This window comes from Silurus aristotelis (assembly GCF_946808225.1).
Source record: "Silurus aristotelis genome assembly, chromosome: 10".
Classification (NCBI taxonomy): domain Eukaryota; kingdom Metazoa; phylum Chordata; class Actinopteri; order Siluriformes; family Siluridae; genus Silurus; species Silurus aristotelis.
In genome coordinates, this window is record NC_139583.1 from 22851278 (window position 1) to 22871931 (window position 20654).

At 38.5% G+C, this 20654-nt stretch overlaps 1 protein-coding gene and 1 long non-coding RNA gene across 3 annotated transcripts in view; one reads left to right on the plus strand and one right to left on the minus strand.

Annotated features, from left to right (window-relative positions):
* The window catches only part of LOC310732588, a 325505-nt gene extending 307370 nt beyond the window's left edge, over positions 1–18135 (minus strand). Inside the window, exon 1 of the long non-coding RNA XR_014535521.1 lies at positions 18027–18135. This is a non-coding gene — a long non-coding RNA (uncharacterized lncRNA). The remainder of the gene's footprint in view (positions 1–18026) is intronic.
* fchsd2 (FCH and double SH3 domains 2) overlaps positions 1–20654 on the plus strand; it is a 94321-nt gene that overhangs the window by 33832 nt on the left and 39835 nt on the right. For both annotated transcript variants that reach the window (XM_083552955.1, XM_083552956.1), the window contains exon 4: positions 19642–19721. In XM_083552955.1, the coding sequence (XP_083409081.1) occupies positions 19642–19721 (80 nt within the window). The remainder of the gene's footprint in view (positions 1–19641; positions 19722–20654) is intronic.

Consider the following 20654-nt stretch of genomic DNA (forward strand, 5'->3'; position numbering starts at 1 on the left):
GTGTTCTCTCTGGGTATTTGTTTACTCTTTAGTCTGGTCTTTGCGCGTTGATGGCGCTCATGAATATGTAGCCACAGTGGGATTCCGAGACGTGGAGTGCAGGACAACCTGGTTCGGAGAGACGAGCGCTGAAAAATCAGACAGAATAAAAATATATCCGTCTCCATGAGCATGCAGAGGCAAAAGCCCGGCTCCACCTACTGAGAGCATATAGAGAATGTTGAAACAAAGACGTATTTGGGAGGGAATGGTCTACTTTGAATAAAGGCTGAAATTCTAATAAAGCAAATGTTGCATGTTTAAGCCTTTAGAGCTAATTAGAGTTCAACACAGGGGGAGGAATTCCTGAGAGGGATCGCCTCACTCCCTAAACCCTGTAGTGGGAAATAACTTTAAAGCAGGTTTTGGTATACCAGTCAGACTTTTTTATCGAGACACCAGCTACACACAGTAAGAGGTGTAAACTTTTAATTTCTATTCTTAAATTAGGATCATGCTCTGCCACTGCATTTTGGATAGAAAATGGTTGTGAATCGCATATTTTTTGGAGACAGTTCTGCAGTTATCTATGGAACAGTGTTAGATATGGATGGTCAGATGAAATACTTACAGTTCCATTTACTAACCACTAAGACTTTTTTAATGTCTGGGAATTTGAAAACCTTGACGCACAATAAAAACATTCCGATATTGCGAAGTGTACCCAAATTCCTCTATGTCTGTTTTATATGTGCATGAGCAGTAGTGATATCATGGTGGGTGTGTGTGCCTGGCTCTGATATGGACGAAAACACAGTGACAAGTGTGTAATGGGATGATGTCAACATTAGGTTGAAGTTTGCGCCTTTTATTGTGACTCTGTTGAGGTCAGTTTTTAATGTTGGAGTGGAGAAATGAAAAATTTTATGCAGTGGTATGAGTGAAGTCATAAAAAGAGTTGAATATGCTCTTACTGCATCATAAGCAAAGATCAGTGAGTACAGTGAATTGGTATGGAATCATAATATTATTCTATGATACTATAAAATGATTATCAGCCTGGAACATATGCATGTACTGTTATTGAATAGAATGGACTGAACAATGCAAATGCAAGCAGTAAAATAATGCACTAATGTAGCTACAGCAGGACAAATCACACAACCTATACGGTAAATGCAATAGGACAAAAAAGACTAAATGTGCTCACGTTGTAGAACAATGCACAGTGTAATTGCACAGGTATGACAGAGTGGTCTATTCAGAGCTGTTAATGAGAACTACTACTTGTAGGGAGAAGCTTATTGTATGTCATGCTGCTTTGTTTGAACTGCTCTAAACTGCTTTCAAGATCGTAATCGCTTAAATAGGCACTGGCCTGGGAAGAGTCTATAATGATCCTCTGTGCATGCTTCATGACTAAGGCCACACCCAATAATTTTTTTCTCTCAAGAACAATTTATGCGCTGCACTTTGCCTTTGTCCTAAGCACCAACCCGGACAATTATTCAATTCAATTCATTTTTATTTGTATACCGCTTTTAACAATGAACATTGTTTTAAAGCAGCTTTACACAGATAATGTGGTAATAAAAAATTAATACGTTCTTTATAAGTGCAAGTTTGTCCCTGATGAGCGAGCAGGTGGCGACTGTGGCATCTCCCCGAGATGGCATAAGAAAGAAACCTTAAGAGGAACCAGACTCAAGAGGAAACCCATCCTCATTTGGGTTGCACCGAATGTCTATTTATTACAGATAAACCATGTTGCAGGGTACAGTGATGGTGATCAGAAGCAAACTGTAGTCCTGAGTCAGTGTAGCAGACTGTTGACCTTCACTACAGTCCAAATCCATCCTCAATGCTCACGTTTTCCAATTATGTAGAAGATCAGAATGGAAAAGATGATTCCTTTGTAGAACTCCACCAAGACCTTTGATGGAGATTTCACCTAGTGCAGAAAGAACATCTTTCCCTGAATTCATTTTTGGGATGCATTTAGTGTTGTTGGTACACGGCAGGTTTCAGGACGTATATATTGGTTTTTGACAAGTGAATCCTCTGAGAATGACGGGTGGCTTATTTCTAAAAATCAATGATAAACTTTACTGTTTGGCGCTTCTTCAGGTGATGGTGACAGCACCAGACTGACAGTTATTTCCAGTCTGTCTACACACTGATTGTTGTTGGATGTGATGCTGAAAATAGTGTGGTGTCATTGATGGACAGTAAAGTTGTTGGGATATAGGTAGAAGTCTGACACATTTTGTCAAACCACTTTCTGGTGTCTGTGTGTCACAAAGTTTGTAATCCTTTATCAGGTGAAGTTCTTTGTACTGCAGCTCGATTGATGGCAGTCAAGTTTGCTCAATTTGTTGCTTTATGTTTTTAAACCTGTATTGGAGTCCAATAGCAAACTTTTATACCACTGAGAAGTAGATATTTTAGTGTATTTTGTTATGTGATGCAGATTTGTTTGTAAAATGTATTTGTTACATGTACCCTACAGCTTAATAAAACCTGTGTGTGTGTGTGTGTGTGTGTGTGTGTGTGTGTGTGTGTGTGTGTGTGTGTGTGTGTGTGTGTCCATCTATGTTAGTAAGTTGAAGCCAGACTTGATAATAACTCTTGAAAGGCCACAAAACGCGTTAGAACCTCGAAACAGTGGAGCCAGCTACATAGGCCAGGTGCACCCCCCCTGTAGGCAGGAACAAACTTTATCCCAGCATTCCTCTGCCTTTAGGAAGCAGACATGTGGGTTCCAATTTGATACTCCTTACAAATTACTGATGTATCAATTCCCAAATGAGTATTTTTGCATAACTATTTTAGATTCCAGCAAACAATGTAGATAACGCTGTTCACAACAACCCTACATCATTTGTTAATCCCTCGTCTCTGAATGTCAAATTCAGTCTTTTTGTGTGGTCTCGTTCTCTTATTTTTATGTTGCAGGTCATCGGGTTGAGTAAACAAATACGTACACTGTTTATATTTCTATGTATACAAGTGACAATTTGCCAGATGACTTCATTTCCTGTGGTAAGGTTTCAGATGAGGTGTATTGTGGGGAAGCAACACATTTTAAATAATTTGACTTAGCAAGGTCCATGTACCAGTTCTGTGACGTGGGTTGTCTGAAGTGTCGGTCCTGTGATAATTTGTATTAGTAAAAAAAAATATCCCGTCTGAAATACATATGAGCTTGTAGCTAGATATAGCTACTTAGGAGGGCACCTGATAGGATTGTCATTATTACCGTTTTTTTGAAAGCTGTTTTTAAAAGGAACTATATTAAAAATTGATTTTAAGCAACCCCTACAAGCCAAACCTGTGGTGACAAAAACAGAACTCAGAACAGAGGTCGCCGAAACAGCTGACACAGTGTCTTGTTAGGGAGTGATGCATGAAGGCGAATTTGGATTTGTTTTTTCTTGGAAGGTCATCTCAGGGCCACACAAATTGTGTTTGCTTTAATATTGCCTCCGTAGCATGTAATTATATTCATTTATTTATTTATTTATTGCTTTTCTAATGTATTTTGTATTTGTAAGAGATAGGTAATGAAAAATTGCTGCTGTGGATTTTCTGCACTCTCTCATGGGCAAACCTGACACTGTCTTGATTTTAACAGTGTTATAGTACACCACAACTCTATTAAACTGTTCTACAATAGCCACCTAAGCTCTGTAGATGAATCATTACAGGATAGAGATGTTGGCTGAATTTGCTAGAGGCTCAGCATAGTATATCAGGTCATCGAAAATGGAAGTTACAAGTTGTAACTGCTTTTAGAAGGGCCAAGAGGGAGAGAACAAAGTGAGCATACTTGCCAAAAACATAATGAAAACTTGATATCATTACACTGAAGTAAACCTTTCTCTTTGAACCTGGGGATGGACTACAACCGAGTGTCTGAATGATATGCTACTTGACTGGATCTGTGTCCTCCTTATCCATTTCAATTGTGTTTGCTTGATCCTCTCAGTAGGGGTTGATATAAATGCAGGTCAAGAGGTTACAGGTTAAAGGGTGAAAGTTGAAAATAAGGCTTTGGTCACTTTTACCCTATGTCCAGACCTAGTCTGTCCAAAATTGAAAGGAAAGCAGGAACGAGAGGAGATGAATCTTAGAATGTCCCACCCTTGAACCCACCCTTTCCCATCCTTAATACACACTCCTGACTCACCCTACCCTAAACGCAACTTTATTATTGTCACATGATTGCCAAGAAAAACATTATTCGACAAACCAAAAAGTCCCCAAGTCTTTGTTCAAGTTTTCTCACTAAGCTTAATTTTTTCTCTTTATAAGATTTTGCAATTCCTGAGTTCATACGATTAATGCAAAAAATTTGTGGTATTCAACCACCGTTCCTCATTCACACCTCTGTCATGAGATTGACAATTGACTTCCGAGGTATGAAATGAAGTGAAAGACTTAAGAGATATATGGCCAAAAGTATGTTGGCCTTTCCCGAACTGTTACCACAAATGCAAATACACACAATTCTATTCTTAAGCTGTAGATTTCCCTATACTAGGACTAAGTGGACCAAAAACATTCCAGCATGACAATGCTACTCTGCAAACGCCAGGTACATTCAACCATGGTCTTACAAATTTTTTTGTCAAAGACTCAAATGGCAAAGAGCCAATTTAACATAGATAATCCTCTTTAAAGGGTGGCATTTTGGGATCCCTTGTTTAATACTCAGCTTAAGATTAATATTTATGTCTATGTGAGATTCCTTTGGGTTCTCTAGTTTTTCCACTCTCAAGCTGAAAAATAACAATGCTAGGAGGTTTGGTGATGCTAAACTCCAAGTGTAAATAAAGTGTGTGAATGTATGGGTGCATGGTGCCTAAACTGGAATCCCATCCAGGCTGTATTCAGCTTTGGCTTCATTTCAACACAGGCCAGGTAAAGCAGTTCCTGATGAATAAATGAATGAATGAATGAATTATCCTCTGTTAGTTCTCTATTGAACGTATTACCTACTTGTCCATGAGAAGTCTATAGACTGATATGATGCCTATTATAACGTAGGTTGTTGGCTGGTGTATTACTTACTGCACTGGATTGTGTATATTATGTTGCACTGCTTGTCTTTTGGCATCTGGCCTTTTGTGTGGACACGTTTTTATCCTAGCTTATTGCTAAGCCCAAGATATACAAACAAGCCACATTTGATGAAAATGCACCCAACGCTTTAATCACACAAGCATAACATTATTTTGTTTATGCTTTTTTTTTTTTTTTGCTTTTATTGATGCTTCCGTGTTGTACCTGTTCTACGCTGTCATTGTTTTAAATTGTTTTAAACCCATTCCTGAAAATGCTTCAGGCTTTCTTTGATTATGTCTATACCCTTTCTACCGAGTATGATAATTTATTAACAAATGGTTGAGTGCTTGTAGGATTTGTATGGAACTATTACTGTAACTGTCTGATTAACTGATTATCCAATGTGGTTAGGGTCATAGGAGGATCAAATGTCAAATAGTTTTTGTTCAATACCTTCCTTTCTGTTTGAAGCATTTTTTTTTTTTGCGTGCAGAATTTGTAACAAGAAAGACCAGATATTGAGTTCTTCTTATGTGTTCTTTTTGACTTTTTTAGCCTTCTTTCTTTTCTGTGTTTCATCTCAGATACAAAGAACATCTGTTTAACTAATCAATTTAACATGAATAGATTAACATTTAATTCTCAAAGTACATTTGCTTGGAAAAAACTGCAAGGCTTTTTTCAGTTTTACAGTGTATGCAAAAAAACACCTAACGTGGTCCATAAAACATTCCTCACCGAGCACTACACCGACTCTGCCAGTCTAAGGCAATAAGTGAGCAATTTAGAGCTTCCTCATTTTTTAAATGCTGGGATCTGACATGCAAAATAGCAGTAGGATTGTCTTCGCACAAAACCCATTTAGCATCATAAGAAAGTCACTTGTACTGAAGACAGTCCCAACATCTCTCTCTTTCATCATGAACATAAGAGGAACAGTCTTTCCGTCCTCTTTCATGAAGGGAACATTCAGCATATGGCAGCTATGAAGCCCGGGGGCTCAACTGACCCTCTTGGTCTGAGCATTTCCCTTTCAAGAGCTACAAAAACCATGGATAATGCATGAGAAGATGCTAGTGCATACAAAAAGACACTCATCAGAACCACATTGTAACTGGATCTTCACCAGAGTGGCCTAAACCCCCATCTAAACTATGCACATGGTACCCATATGGCTTAGTGGAAATCTTCATTGCCCTGTCTCTCTCTTTAGTGCACTCTCTTTAACACAGGCAGGCTAACCTAAACCAGATCTTCCCTGCCTTCGGCTCTCCATGCCATGTTGCCAGCTTTTTCCATGTTCTTTTTTGCACTCTTAAACCTTAAAAGACTTCAAGGCAGCTTGATCAGGAAGGATTAATGTGCTGTAGTAATGGTGCACAACATATATATATCTTAGAGGATATATTGTATTGTTCGTTCTTCGCTCAAGCCCTAGTTTTATTTGGTAAGAAAATTGAGCTTGCTATTGTGATGACAACATCATTTTAGTCCATATCTATATTCCATTATGTCAACTAGAATCTTTATAAAAAAATCCTGAAATTCCTTGTAAGAGATTCTGCATTTTACATTCAGAGTGTAGTTGTTTGTTTTGGTCATTAGTCTGCTTCACCCTCAGTGAGACAGCAGACCATGTTACTCGCCATACAATACAAAGTGGCCTACACTGGTGGAGTATTGTTCAAAAGGTCAGGGCAAGAACAGTAGGTATTGTAGTAAAAAATAAACATCTGATTCAACCACTTTCTGAACTAATTGTTTTTCTAAAATTCCCCAAATCACTTGACCAAAAAATAAAACGGTTCCAAGAGATACCAGTTGAATCCAGTCCAGCTGAAATTGTAGTGCACATGCAGGGGTCTCCTCACCAATTTAGTTTGTCCATCAAACTTTGCACACTATATAAATCATCTCTTTCAGTATCTGCCCTCTATTTTTGCACTTTCCACCCCTTGGCCAAGTGCTATAAGAAGATGAATGGCTTGGGGTTCAAAACCACTGAAGGTTCCTTCACCTTTCCATCCAGCTTTATGGCCATGTGTCGCTCTCTTTCTCTAGAATAAGAGCTCCCTCTGGACTGAATGAGCACATCGACAGGCCTTGGTGCTGTCGGACCTGCCTTCTGGAAGCTTTGTTATAGCTCTGTGCCAAGTTGGTGCCCATTCAATGCCTTTATTGTGCCCAACCATGGGTTGGTCTCGGGTGGTTCTAGAAACCCACTCAGAAAGAGAGAGAATGAAACACAAAGGGAAGCCTGTGTAGGAGGGAACAGGGTAAATTTACTATGGGTGTCGAAGGTCTGGGCTGAGCTTTAGCAGCAAAAAATATTCCTGTGTAAGTGCCAAATGGGAGAGATAAAGGCATTTTATCTACCATGCTTTCCTTTTTTTTTTCATTTTTATCGAGAATCATTTTTGCCTTGTTGGGGCAGCTTCACTTTTGTGCATTTGTCTTTTCCCTTAATTCTTATTATCTGTCTATATATCTCTAGACCTCAATCACCATTCATTTTAATCCTAAACTTCCCCTGTCCTGTTTCTCTGTTCTTGTCGCGCTCACGATTTTCCAATAATGTTTATTGTCACATTTGTAAGACATACAGCATAGATGTAGTAAAGACAACTAATGTTCCAGAATGCAGTGCAGCTATACAGCACAGTTGCATTGACCTGCTCTGCTTATTGAATATATCCAAGACATAAGACCCTAATGCCTTACATCAAAGTACTGGCATGAGAATTGTTGCTTTGGAACCAGGAAGTATAGATGCACATGTGAAAGCTGAAAAATGTAAGAGAGTAAAGCACTTCTGCCTCACTGTTTTTAAGTAGAATTGAGGCAAGGGACCATCTCTCCTGGCACCACTAACAGGAGCAATGTGGGTAATACAGGAAATAGTATAAACTAGAGAATTTATTTGCAAAATAAATTGCAAACACCATTGAAGAGTACTATAAAGATACAATTATGAAGATTAAAATGCAAGTCATTCAGGGGATGACATGCAGTGTAGGCAGAAGCATGAAGTCCCCTTTAGTGTAAACTGGCTAGCTAGCTCTGTATGAGGTAAATCTTTACTGCTAGCTAACATTATGCTTGTTAAATTTAATCTGAGGTGCTTCCTGCTCTAAATTCTGTCTGAAGGCAGCACTTACTGATTGAACTTTATGTTTACTGGTGAATAGCACAATTTGCATTTAGTGTTAAAGGTTACTTTTCTCACAGTTTTTCACTTCAGTTCTTACATTGGTGTTCTTTAAACTGATTACTATTCTTAACTTTTGATTTAATTCCATGGCTAATTCTCAGAACCCATCAAATGGTTAAACTTTATCTTATACATACAGAGTTGTGCTTATTGGATATGATAAGTGGGTCTGTGTCCATTAGCCTGTACAGGAAGTCCTGACATCCAATTCTTTCTATCTTGTCTAAGTTATTGCTGAAAAAGCACAAACTGCCTGGCACACTGTCTCTGGCTCTTTCATTCGTGCCTCAGGTCAGCTGAGTCAGCATAATCCCAGGGCCAAAGTCAATACGCATTTCTACCTCACATACACTCTTTATTATCAGCTATCTATTTTAATGTTCTTTTTATTTTTTTGAAGGTCTGGACTGAAGAGCTCGATGTTTTATGAGTGGAAAGGTTTAGTATAGGGACAGAATTTAGGAGACATGGCTTCTGAGAGCAGATTCAGGAGACATGGCTTCTGAGAGCAGATTCAGGAGACATGGCTTCTGAGAGCAGATTCAGGAGACATGGCTTCTGAGAGCAGATTCAGGAGACATGGCGTCTGTTAGCAGAAAATATGAGTTGTGCTTGGTTTGTTATTTTCTTGAATAAAAGTGGCAAATTAATTGCTTTTTTTTAAATACTACAACACTGTCTTTAATAAAGTACACATTTGAACTGTTGTGGTATAAAGATGATTATAATAATTTGTGGCATTTCATTATTGGAAAAGAATAAAATTTGGAGTGATAAGCATTATTATATTACCCAAGCCTTGTCACTATTTTTCTATCAGCATACACTGTTATATTTTATTCCCTACATAATACTACTTAAGCTGAACTAAGACATTTGGCAAATAACATTTGTGTGTTTGCAGCAGCTTTGACTTGAATGTCTTAGTCAGGCAAGTGAACACCTTTGTGTCGGTCAAAGATATTCTTGAGCAAGACTTTTAATCTAGTAATTTCAGCTCTTTAATTGGACGGTTGTCTATATGGATTAATCTGAATGTCAAAACTAATGTACGAACTCGTTACGAAGTCTGTATTTCTATGAAAAGCATGTTATAAAGTTGAGCATACAGAGCTCATTAGCACATTTTAAGATCTATTATGCCTTTTTTTTCTTTTTTGTTTTTCTTTACTGTTGCTTTTCAGACATTACATGTCTTAGCTGAGCTGGCTGTAATTTTTCTGAGTGCTCACTTAAGCCCAAAGATAAAAGAACAGCTAGCCCAGGACAGATTGCAAGTTTTTGTCTTTGCTTGTCAAAACCCAGATGCATGTATTGCTTTGTATTTGCTTTTTCGACAGGGGACGTGTCAAAGGATGAAGACATCTGTGGATTATAAGTAAGAGACATTAGAAACCTTGAGAGTTGTAGGTGCTTCCCAATTTTTGCCATATCACATGCATGTTCTCAGTCATCTGAGGCGGATTTCCTGCCAACTGCTTTTTCATAGAACAGAAACTTACTGAGTATACTGTAGCGAGGGGTTTTAAGGTGCAGTTTCCTGTTGCGTCTCTGTATATGAGCAATGAGTCCGCTCCTTAATAGGACTGTGGAACCGTTTCCGCCATACCATACTAGGACAAATCATTTCTATAAATAACTACACACCCTTTGTTGTATTGGGAAAAGTCTCTAATAGTAAATGGAACAACCAGGAATATAAAATGAATGCTGGACAGCAATCAGAAAAGACAGCAATTCAGTATGGTATAGTGAGCACAGACAGCTGTGAGAATTGAGGAAAGAATTGGGAACTTTCAGCTGATTATTTGTGCTCAGATATAAGAGTCTTCTGCCTGACCCATAACAATGCATTACCATTTCTGAGAATATTTACACAACCTACAAACTAATCTACACTATTTTTATATAGACTTTTTTGTAAAATAGTGCAATAATCGCAGACTTCAGATGTTACACACACAGCTCCAGAGTGTGTGTGTTTGTCTGAGCATACACATGCAAAAATGAGGTCATTATGGTTTTACAATTGGTACCAAAAACCATAAGCATGTCCATAGTTTGATATTAATCAAAATTACTGTTTTGCATTAAATATGTGGAAAAGTAGTGGCCACATTTTTTTCCTCTTGCGTGATTATACACATAGACATAAATGTATTTTTACTTTTGCATAGATTCTTGCAAAGTCATTAGGGATTTAGACTAATTGTGTGTTCACAGAGCATAAATAATTTTTTTTCTGATGGTGATATTAGAGTTGTTTGGCCAAAGCAAGCTTTCAAACCATCTTCAGTGCACCTTGGCTTCTCTGGAACTGTACTTGAGAGACTTTGAAGGCCATAAAATATCATTTATATAGAATAAACACCTCTAATTATTCAGTAAGCCAATATGGAGTGTGGATGGGGACAGAGCTATCCTTGAAGATGCAAATCCCATCAAATAAGTCATGTTTTATAAGATAATAGAATAGTGGTGATCAGTCAAACGTATTGTAGATTGATTTGCGGGAGTCACTTTCTTTAATTGGACCCAAACTACGCCAGCAAAATGCCTCCCTACAACATAAACTATATGACCATTTTAAGTCTTATATTTGCAGTATTTTGAAATTGTCAAGCTGATTTGTTGTCATAATTATAACTTCCTCTTATATTAATGCTTGGGCTTGTAAAATTTATGGCTTGCACTTTTGGCTACATTCTCTTGCTAACTATTTGCCCGAAAGGTGACCCTGTTTTTTCAGCTCTTGGCAAATATCATTTTTATAATGCCTCTTTATGTAAGATATCTAAAATTCTCCGGAGAGTCCTTAATGCCTCCGGCAGTCTAAACTGTGTTCGCGTTAAGTCTGTGAACCTGGTAAGCATTTTAAGTTATGGATATTTAATGATTTTATAATGTCATTACCAGAATTTATATAATCTTTTGTTTAAAAAATGTGGGTTTATCGCATTCCACATTTAGTCTCTTTTTGCTGTTATAATAATATCCATTCTTCTGGGAAGATATTCCACTAGATTTTGCCGAATGGTTCTCGAGATTTGTGCTCATTTATCCACAAGGGAATTAGTCAAGTCAGGTAATGATATAGGGTGAGGAGGTCTGGGGTGCAGTCAGCATTCCAGTTCATCCTAAAGGTGTTCAAAAGGTTTGAGGTCTGAGCTTTATAGCAGGCCACTCAAGATCTTCCACTTCAACCCATGTAAAGCATTTTTTCATGGAGGCACGTCACAAGGGGCGTTGTCATGCTGGAACAGGATTGTATCTTTTAGTTCAAGTGAAGGGAAACGTTCATGCTACCACATCCTGACACATCCACTATTCATTTTTGTGGCCCTAAATTTTGTAGTAACAGTTTGGGGAAGAACCATGTATGGATGGACAATGTAAGTGTCCCAATACCAAATATCAAATTCAGCCAGTTTACAAATTCATAGGTTTAGATTGATTTTTTTGCAAGATTTTTATTATGACAGCCAAATTTGGTACTATATTCTTTAGACTTAGCCAATTAAAATTGACTTCTTGTTATAAGTCACTGTTATAAGTCAATTCATACTTCTGATTGGTAACTTTATAATTCCCAATCTCTTACAGCAGCTCTGATTATAGTTCCAGCTGCAAAGCAAATTACAAGCAAATATCAATCTACTCTTTTTGCTACATTATGGTTTCTATAGTAACAATATAGTGTCTTGAATGGTAGTATTAATTTTTGTAATTATATGGTGAGGTTTTCTCTGAGGAGATGGTTACTTAACACTTTTTTGGAAGGAGACTCCAGTCGCACTGCTTCACACCTTGGAGTTTTCAGACACAGGAAATTCTTCAGGAACAGAGGACAATTTTTTTTTTTGTTTGACAAGATGCCTTTTTCTTATTCTGTTGATTTCAAAGACAGCACATCACCACAATTGTTTTTTTTTTCTCCCTATAACAGCATGCCTTGGCATATTTTAAATTTGCCTATTCTCTAGCGTAGATCAAGGCTATGAGGAAGCGACCCATTAAAGTGAGAGTGAAGAGGGGAAATCTGTGATCAGACTGAAACTGACAGCTGCATGTTAATGTTATAAAGCAACCTCTCCTGTCTTTATAGAGAAAGAGTTTGTCTGACAGTAAAACAGATGGATACAATGAATTTTTGGGTCTCCTGTAAAAACTGCAACATTTGCATTGTTGAACAAGTTTTCATTATAAAAACCTTTTTTTTTTTTTTATTGTAAGCTTTGATTGAACATTGTCAAGCACGAATTCGCACATAAACAGGTACGCATAAAAAAAAAAAACACACGCCATTTTGCTTTGTGACTTCTGCATTTGTTGTTATGCATCGTCTCTTCCTGTCTCTGGACAGCTGTGCATGTTCATGTGTTTGTGGATTGCGTTGTTTCAGCTTAACTGGACCACACAGGAAGAGGAAGCTGGGCTCCGGTTGTTATAGCAACCTAATTCCCCCCCTCCCCCCAACCCAAGTCAGGTGTTTATTGAGCCATGGCTTCTCTCTGTTCCTCTCTTTGTAAATAGCCAGGCTCAAGTTAAAGATAAAAACAAAAAAAACCAAGAAAATTCTCATATCCCTATAACTTCTGAAACTGGGGTAGTAGCTCCTTTTACATGCAGGTTTCAACCTTTTACATTTATGGCACTGGGCAGACACCTTTATCGAGAGTGAATTACATGTGTAAATTAGGTCATGTAAATGGCGTCCAAGTACCTTGTTCAGGATGCATATAAAACATTGAAACTGAACTGAATTTAAGATGAATTCTGAGACACATTTAGACCAGATCCTCATACTTACACAAACAAAGCAGAAAATGTGATTGATGCACCCAGCATTGACATTCAATATCCTTAGGTAGAAGAAAAACCTGCCTATTAAACATGCTTTGTATGAGGCTAGTATTACGATTTACAAGCTGCTGTGAAAGGGTGGGAATGGTCACACAGTGTTCTCTTTATATGCAGTGTGGAAAATAATTTGGTTTAGGGCACTGATGACTGTGACAATTGATTTTCAAATAATTGTACCCAAATTAAAAGACAGTTATGTGTAAAATTAAAATGTCATATAATGGAGATCATTTTTTTCTTTTAGCTGACTGTGGTTGAGTAGAACTTCTTTTGATCAGAAATAAGATAAAATGTTACATTCTCAATAAGCAGATCACCAACACATCTACATAAACCATCTTTAACTATAGTTCCTATAGTTTAATAACCCCAAAAATCCTTTTACAATAATACTCTAAAAACCTTTTTAAATTGTTAAATAACTAATTATAACAAAAAAAATTTTATAGTTAGTAATTTTTTTTTTTTTTTTAAGTTTTCTTGTTTTTATTATCAATAGCATCTAGCAATAGGTTTCTGTTTCATTTTCGAAGAAAGACAAAAAAAAAAATGCAGCTCTTCATGTTACATAAAAGACCCCAAAATGTTTCAGCACCCAAGTATGTCAATCATTTATAAGTTTTGCTAATTGACCCACACTTTATTAGAGAGCGTTGTCTTTCTAGTTTACAGGTTGTACAAATACCCTTGCTGTAAGCGAGTATCTATGTAAACTTAAATGAGAATCTACGTAAACCATGAACAGGAAAGATCTTGACTGTGTAGGTGTCGTGTCTGTAAAGTCTTAAATAAAGGATAATCATCCAATTGTGGCTTTCCGAAAACGAATTCTACAGTCAGCTTCATCGTGAATCGATACTGAAATATGAATAAATAATTTTACAACATTGTGAATTGACTCCTTAAATCGTTTTTCTGTGATATGAGCCAAACAAGATGTTTAATAAGCAGATATTAGCTGATTGTGCAGCTTTTACGCTCTCTTGCTCTCTCGCGCGAGCCTGTTACGGGGTGTGTTAAGAGCCTTGTCCAGTCTGTGCTAATTTTAGGCAGGCAATTTTTTAAGAAAGAAAATAAAAGACGTATGTTCAGCTGAAAAGCGCCGACTCTCTTTCTCCCTCTATCCCAGAACACCTCCGCCCATCCTTGCCTGTACACTTTGGAATCAAATTCAGCCAAAAAAATGCTCTCTTTCTTTGACTACAAGGACGAGGGAAAGTGAGAGAAAATGTGTGTGTGTGTGTGTGTGTGTGTGTGTGTGTGTGTGTGTGTGTGTGTTTGTGTGTGTGTGTGTGTGTGTGTGTGTGTGTGTGTGTGTGTGTGTGTGTGCCCACATGTGTGATTTCTGGGTATGTTCAAGTTAGGCATTGTGACACATACCACATATATGACGTCCTATAGCTATTTGAGCTCACAGAGCTCATTCAGTGCAAGCTGGAAATAATAAGGCAATTCTTTTTAGCCTCTGATATTAAACATGATGTTTAAGGACTAAGGAAAAATTACTTATCTACAGTATTTATATGATAATAATTTGATTGGTCCACATCCATGTGACAGTCTACCATTTGAGGACCTGTTTTATGGTACCACATGTGAATGCTAAGACTGTCTTGCTTTCTGTCTAGGGCCTGTGAATATGGCCAAGAGCTGCCTACTTTCTCAGGCTATTTTGTGTACTTCTTTTTAAAGTAGTTTTAAAATCTGTAATTTTACTTTTTCTCAGTACGTTTTGTTTGAAGTATTGTACCTAACCACGTTTTAAATCACATCTGTTACTGAGTAAGTAAGAGAGTCAATAAATGAATGAATAAATACAATGCAGGGGGAGCAAAAAAGAATGATAAGACAGTGATGCAGAACCTTCTGAAAGCAAAATGCTCTCGAAACATAATTGACATTATAACAGGAGATTATTTTTTTTCTGCTGCGAAAGTGCACAACTCTTATTATACTCAAGCATTAGACTGTACTGGTTTATATATATATATATATATATATATATATATATATATATATATATATATATATATACTGTTTATACTAAAAGTACTTTTAATTCAATTACATTTTACTTAAGTACAAGTTACCAGACTATACTATATATATACTGTTTCAAGCGCAATAACGAAAAATCTTATATATATATATATATATATCTTCTTCTTCTTCTTCTTTCGGCTGCTCCCATTAGGGGTCGCCACAGCGGATCATCCGTCTCCATACCACCCTGTCCTCTATATCTGCCTCTTTTACACCAACTACCTGCATGTCTTCCCTCACCACATCCATGAACCTCCTCCTTGGCCTTCCTCTTTTCCGCCTACCTGGTGGCTCCATCTTCAGCATTTTTCTACCAATATAATTCATGTCCCTTCTCTGCACATGTCCAAACCATCTCAATCTCGCCTCCCTCACCTTGTCACCAAAACATCCTACATGGGCTGTCCCTCTAATAAACTCATTTCTAATCTTGTCCATCCTCGTCACTCCCAACGAAAACCTCAACATCTTCAGCTCTGCTACCTCCAGCTCCACCTCCTGTCTTTTACTCAATGCCACTGTCTCTAAACCATACAACATCGCAGGTCTCACCACAGTCCTATAAACTTTCCCTTTCATTCTTGCAGATACTCTTCTATCACAAATCACTCCTGTCACTCCTCTCCACCCACTCCACCCTGCCTGCACTCTTTTCTTTACTTCCCTAACACACTCTCCATTACTTTGCACTGTTGACCCCAGGTACCTGAACTCCTCCACCTTCTCCACCTCTTCTCCCTGCAACCGCATCACTCCACTGCCCTCCCTCTCATTCACACACATGTACTCTGTCCTGACTTTCATTCCCCTTCTCTCCAGCGCATATCTCGACCTCTCCAGGCTCTTCTCAACCTGCTCTCTACTCTCACCACAAATCACAATATCATCTGCAAACATCATAGTCCAGGGAGACTCCTGTCTGACCTCGTCCGTCAACCTGTCCATCACCACTGCAAACAGGAAAGGGCTCAGGGCCAATCCTTGATGCAGTCCAACCTTCACCCTGAACCAGTCTGTCGTACCTACTGCACAATTTACTGCCGTCACACTGTCCTCATACATGTCCTGCACCACCCTCACATACTTCTCTGACACACCTGACTTCCTCATACAATACCACAACTCCTCTCTCGGCACCCTGTCGTACGCTTTCTCTAAATCCACAAATACACAATGCAGCTCCTTCTGTCCTTCTCTATACTTCTCCATCAACATCCTCAAAGCAAATAAGGCATCTGTGGTGCTCTTCCTCGGCATAAAACCATACTGTTGCTCACAGATGGTCACCTCTTCTCTCAGCCTGGCTTCCACTACTCTTTCCCATAACTTCATGGTGTGACTGACCAACTTAATTCCCCTGTAGTTACTGCAGGTCTGCACATCTCCCTTATGCTTAAAGATCGGTACCAGCACACTCCTTCTCCATTCCTCAGGCATCCTCTCCCCTTCCAGAATCCTGTTAAACAATCTGGTTAAAAACTCCACTGCCATCTCTCCTAAACATCTCCACGCTTCTACCGGTATGTCATCTGGTCCAACCGACTTTCCATTCTTCATCCTCTTAATCGCTGCTCTCACTTCCTCCTTACTAATCCTATCTACATCCTGCTTCACCAACTCCACATCCTCCAACCTTCTCTCTCTCTAATTTTCCTCATTCAACAGCTGCTCAAAATACTCCCTCCATCTTCTCAACACACTCTCCTCACTAGTCAACACATTTCCCTCTCCATCCTTTATTGCTCTAACTTGCAGTACATCCTTCCCAGCTCGGTCCCTCTGCTTGGCCAATCGGTATAAATCCTTTTCTCCTTCCTTAGTGTCCAACCTCTTATACAGTTCCTCATATGCCTTTTCCTTGGCTTTCGCCACATCCCTTTTAACCTGCTGCCGCATCTCCTTGTACTCCTGCCTACTTTTCTCATCACTCTGTCGATCCCACTTCTGTTTTGCCAACCTCTTTCCCCTAATGCTCTCCTGCACTTCCTAATTCCACCACCACGTCTTCTTGTCTTGCTTTCTATTTCCAGATGTCACACCAAGTACTTTTCTAGCTGCCTCCCTCATCACTCCTGCAGTAGTTGCCCAATCATCCGGCACCTCTTCACCACCACCAAGCCCCTGTCTGACCTCTTCCCTGAACCTCACACTACACTCTTCCTCCTTCAGTTTCCACCATCTTATTCTTCTTTCAAACCTTACTTTCCTCCTCTTCTTCTTCGCCTCCAAAACCATCCTACAGACCACCATCCGATGCTGTCTAGCTACACTGTCCCCCGCCAACACCTTACAGTCTCCAATCTCCTTCAGGTTGCATCTCCTACACAGAAGATAATCCACCTGTGTGCACCTTCCTCCACTCTTATACGTCACCCTATGATCCTCCTTCTTCTTAAAATACGTGTTCACCACTGCCATTTCCATCCTTTTAGCAAAATCTACCACCATCTGCCCTTCCACATTCCTCTCCTTAAAACCATACCTACCCATCACCTCCTCATCACCTCTGTTCCCTTCACCTACATGCCCATTAAAGTCTGCCCCAATCACCAATCGTTCTTTCCTAGGTACACCATCTACCACTTCATCTAATTCACTCCAGAATCTTTCTTTCTCCTCCATCTCACAGCCAACTTGTGGAGCATAGGCACTGATGACATTTATCATCATCCCTTCAACTTCCACCTTCACGATCATCACCCTATCAGAAACTCTCTTCACCTCCACTACACTCTTACTGTACTCTTCCTTCAGAATCACCCCTACACCATTTCTCTTCCCATCCACACCATGATAAAACAGTTTAAACCCACCTCCAATGTTCCTGGCCTTACTCCCTTTCCACTTGGTCTCCTGAACACACAACACATCTACCTTTCTCCTCTCAATCATATCAGCTATCTCTCTCCCTTTACCCATCATAGTACCAACATTTAAAGTACCAACCCGAACCTCTACTCTCCTACACTGCTCCTTTTTCTGCCGTCTCTGTAGACGCCTTCCTCCTTTCCTTCTCCTCCTTCGGCCAACAGTAGCCCAATTTCCACCGGTACCCTGTCGGCTAACGATACCTGTGGCGGTCGTTGTTAACCCGGGCCTCGACCGATCCGGTATGAAATTCTCATTTGTGATCCGCATATTTGATTTGGCACATGTTTTACGCTGGATGCCCTTCCTAACGCAACCCTCCCCATTTACCCGGGCTTGGGACCGGCACTAAGAGTGCACTGGCTTGTGCCCCCTTATTGGCTGGGTTTTATATATATATATATATATATATATATATATATATATATATATATATATATATATATATATATATATATTATGATTTTTTGTTATTGCGCTTGAAACAGTATATATATAGTAGTCTGGTAACTTGTACTTAAGTAAAATGTAATTGAATTAAAAGTACTTTTACTTGGGTAGAATATTTTATTACATTTTCCATATTTGATCTGATGTTTTAAATATTAATAATAATATTAATAAATACATATATATAATAAATACGATTTCTATTTAATACTCGTATTTGTCTGTATTGCCTGTATTGTCTCGTATAGTCGGTTTTGTCTTGTATATTCTAAGCTAAATGTATAGTGTTATTTATGTCGGTACTTTTGAGAGTCAACCAAATTTCTGGAACCAAATTATTGTGTGTGTCAACACATTTGACCAATAAACCTGATTCTGATACCCATGGTAACTGAAGCTCGGTGTGAATGCGAGGATTGTACCGAGGATTGTGGCTGTGTTTTTGCAAGGATTTACGTTGTGGTGTTTGGCACTTGACTTTGATCGATGTAAAATATATGTGACGTTATAAACGGACTAAACATCTAGCCACGGATATATTGTGGCGTTATGAATATATATATATATATGACGAGTACTTGAGGTAGACAGTGAGAGAGGGAGGAAGAAAGAGACTGTTCTAATAGTGCTGTTGTCTCAGAGCTGGGAATGTGGCAGGTGGGTACGACATAACTGTGTCATGTTTGTGCAGTGTGAGTATGAGTGCTGTTTACTTCATACTGGCTGGGGTTCTGTGCTGAATATTTTTTTAAAATATGTTTGACCATATGTCAGATGGTGGTGTATAAAAGGGGGGCACTGTAATTGTGCTTCTCTCTTTCCCATATGGAAGCGCGCATACGCACCCCCTCACTACTTCAAGCGTATGTCACAGAATTCAGAATGAACTGGCACAGTATGGCAGGGTGTGTGTCTAATGATGTAACTTTTCTGCCATTGCTATTGTTTGTTGATGTCGCTGCTTTTTGTTGTTGATAGCTCTTTGATTCATGATAAATGGCATTTAATGACTGGGTCATGAGAACACGCACATGGCCCCTCAGACGCACTGCATTTCCTCTTGCCAAGCACGGGATTCCTGCTGAGAGAATGAATCGCAGAATGGATCAGCCAATTAACGCTGCTTTTGTTCATGTCGTTTGTGTTTGGTGTCTGTGCAGGCTTTGCAGAAGCTGGCCAATCAGTATCTGAAGAGGGACTGGCCTGGCATCAAACCAGACGACCAGAGAAACGACTACAGGTGAATTACTGCACACACAATCGTCATTATTCTAGAAAAGCAAATGCAAATAGACATTCTTCAAAAATTCAAAAATTTCCCCCTCACTCCAGATATAGATGCCAATCAGTTAAAAAATTATAATTTGTTTTATTTTTTGTAATGTCTCATCAGTACGATTAAGCATTAATTATATTTAATATAAATAATATATTAATTTTATTTTTAATTTGAAATAAATAATATAAATATATTAATTATGCCTCTAATTCGATTACACTGTTTGAGTACCAGAGGTCCCCAATCTGTACATCCCGTAGAGATAAAACATATAGAAAGCAAATTCTTCACATGACCAACTCCTTTCTTGGGGAGTCTGTGCTTTGACTAGGAATCATTAAAGGTTAAAAAGAGCTCATTAGAAGCTTTTAAATGATACCAGCCCTGCAGCACTGCCATCTGCAGTACCCAAGATTAAAACTGTAAAAATTCGGCATTTTAACTGACTTTGGAGCTCAATTTCCTCTATTGATTTAAAATGACACGTTTGCTGCTGCCACAGAGCTCAGTATGTTTCAGTGGATCATTTAATAAAAAAAAGAACATTTTTTTTTTTTTTTTTTTTTTAAAGATGAATCCTTTGTATATTATATTTACACATTTTTTATGGCCATTTTTTATTTATTAAAATGTTATGAAGACAAAAGTGCAGTTTTGCACTGGTTGCAATGAAGAATTAAAGAAAGATTATGATAATTGCCTTCCTTAATATATATTTCAAAATATTCTGGGACACGGATGTAACTGAAGCCAGTGTCACTGTTCTGTAATATGAGCAAAGGTTGAAGGGAAGATCATTTTGATCATGTGCAAACAGACAAAACCAAAAAAAAAAAAAAAACCCACAAAGAAACCAAGAAACCATAACCTTTGCATGAAAACTTGGACCTTAAA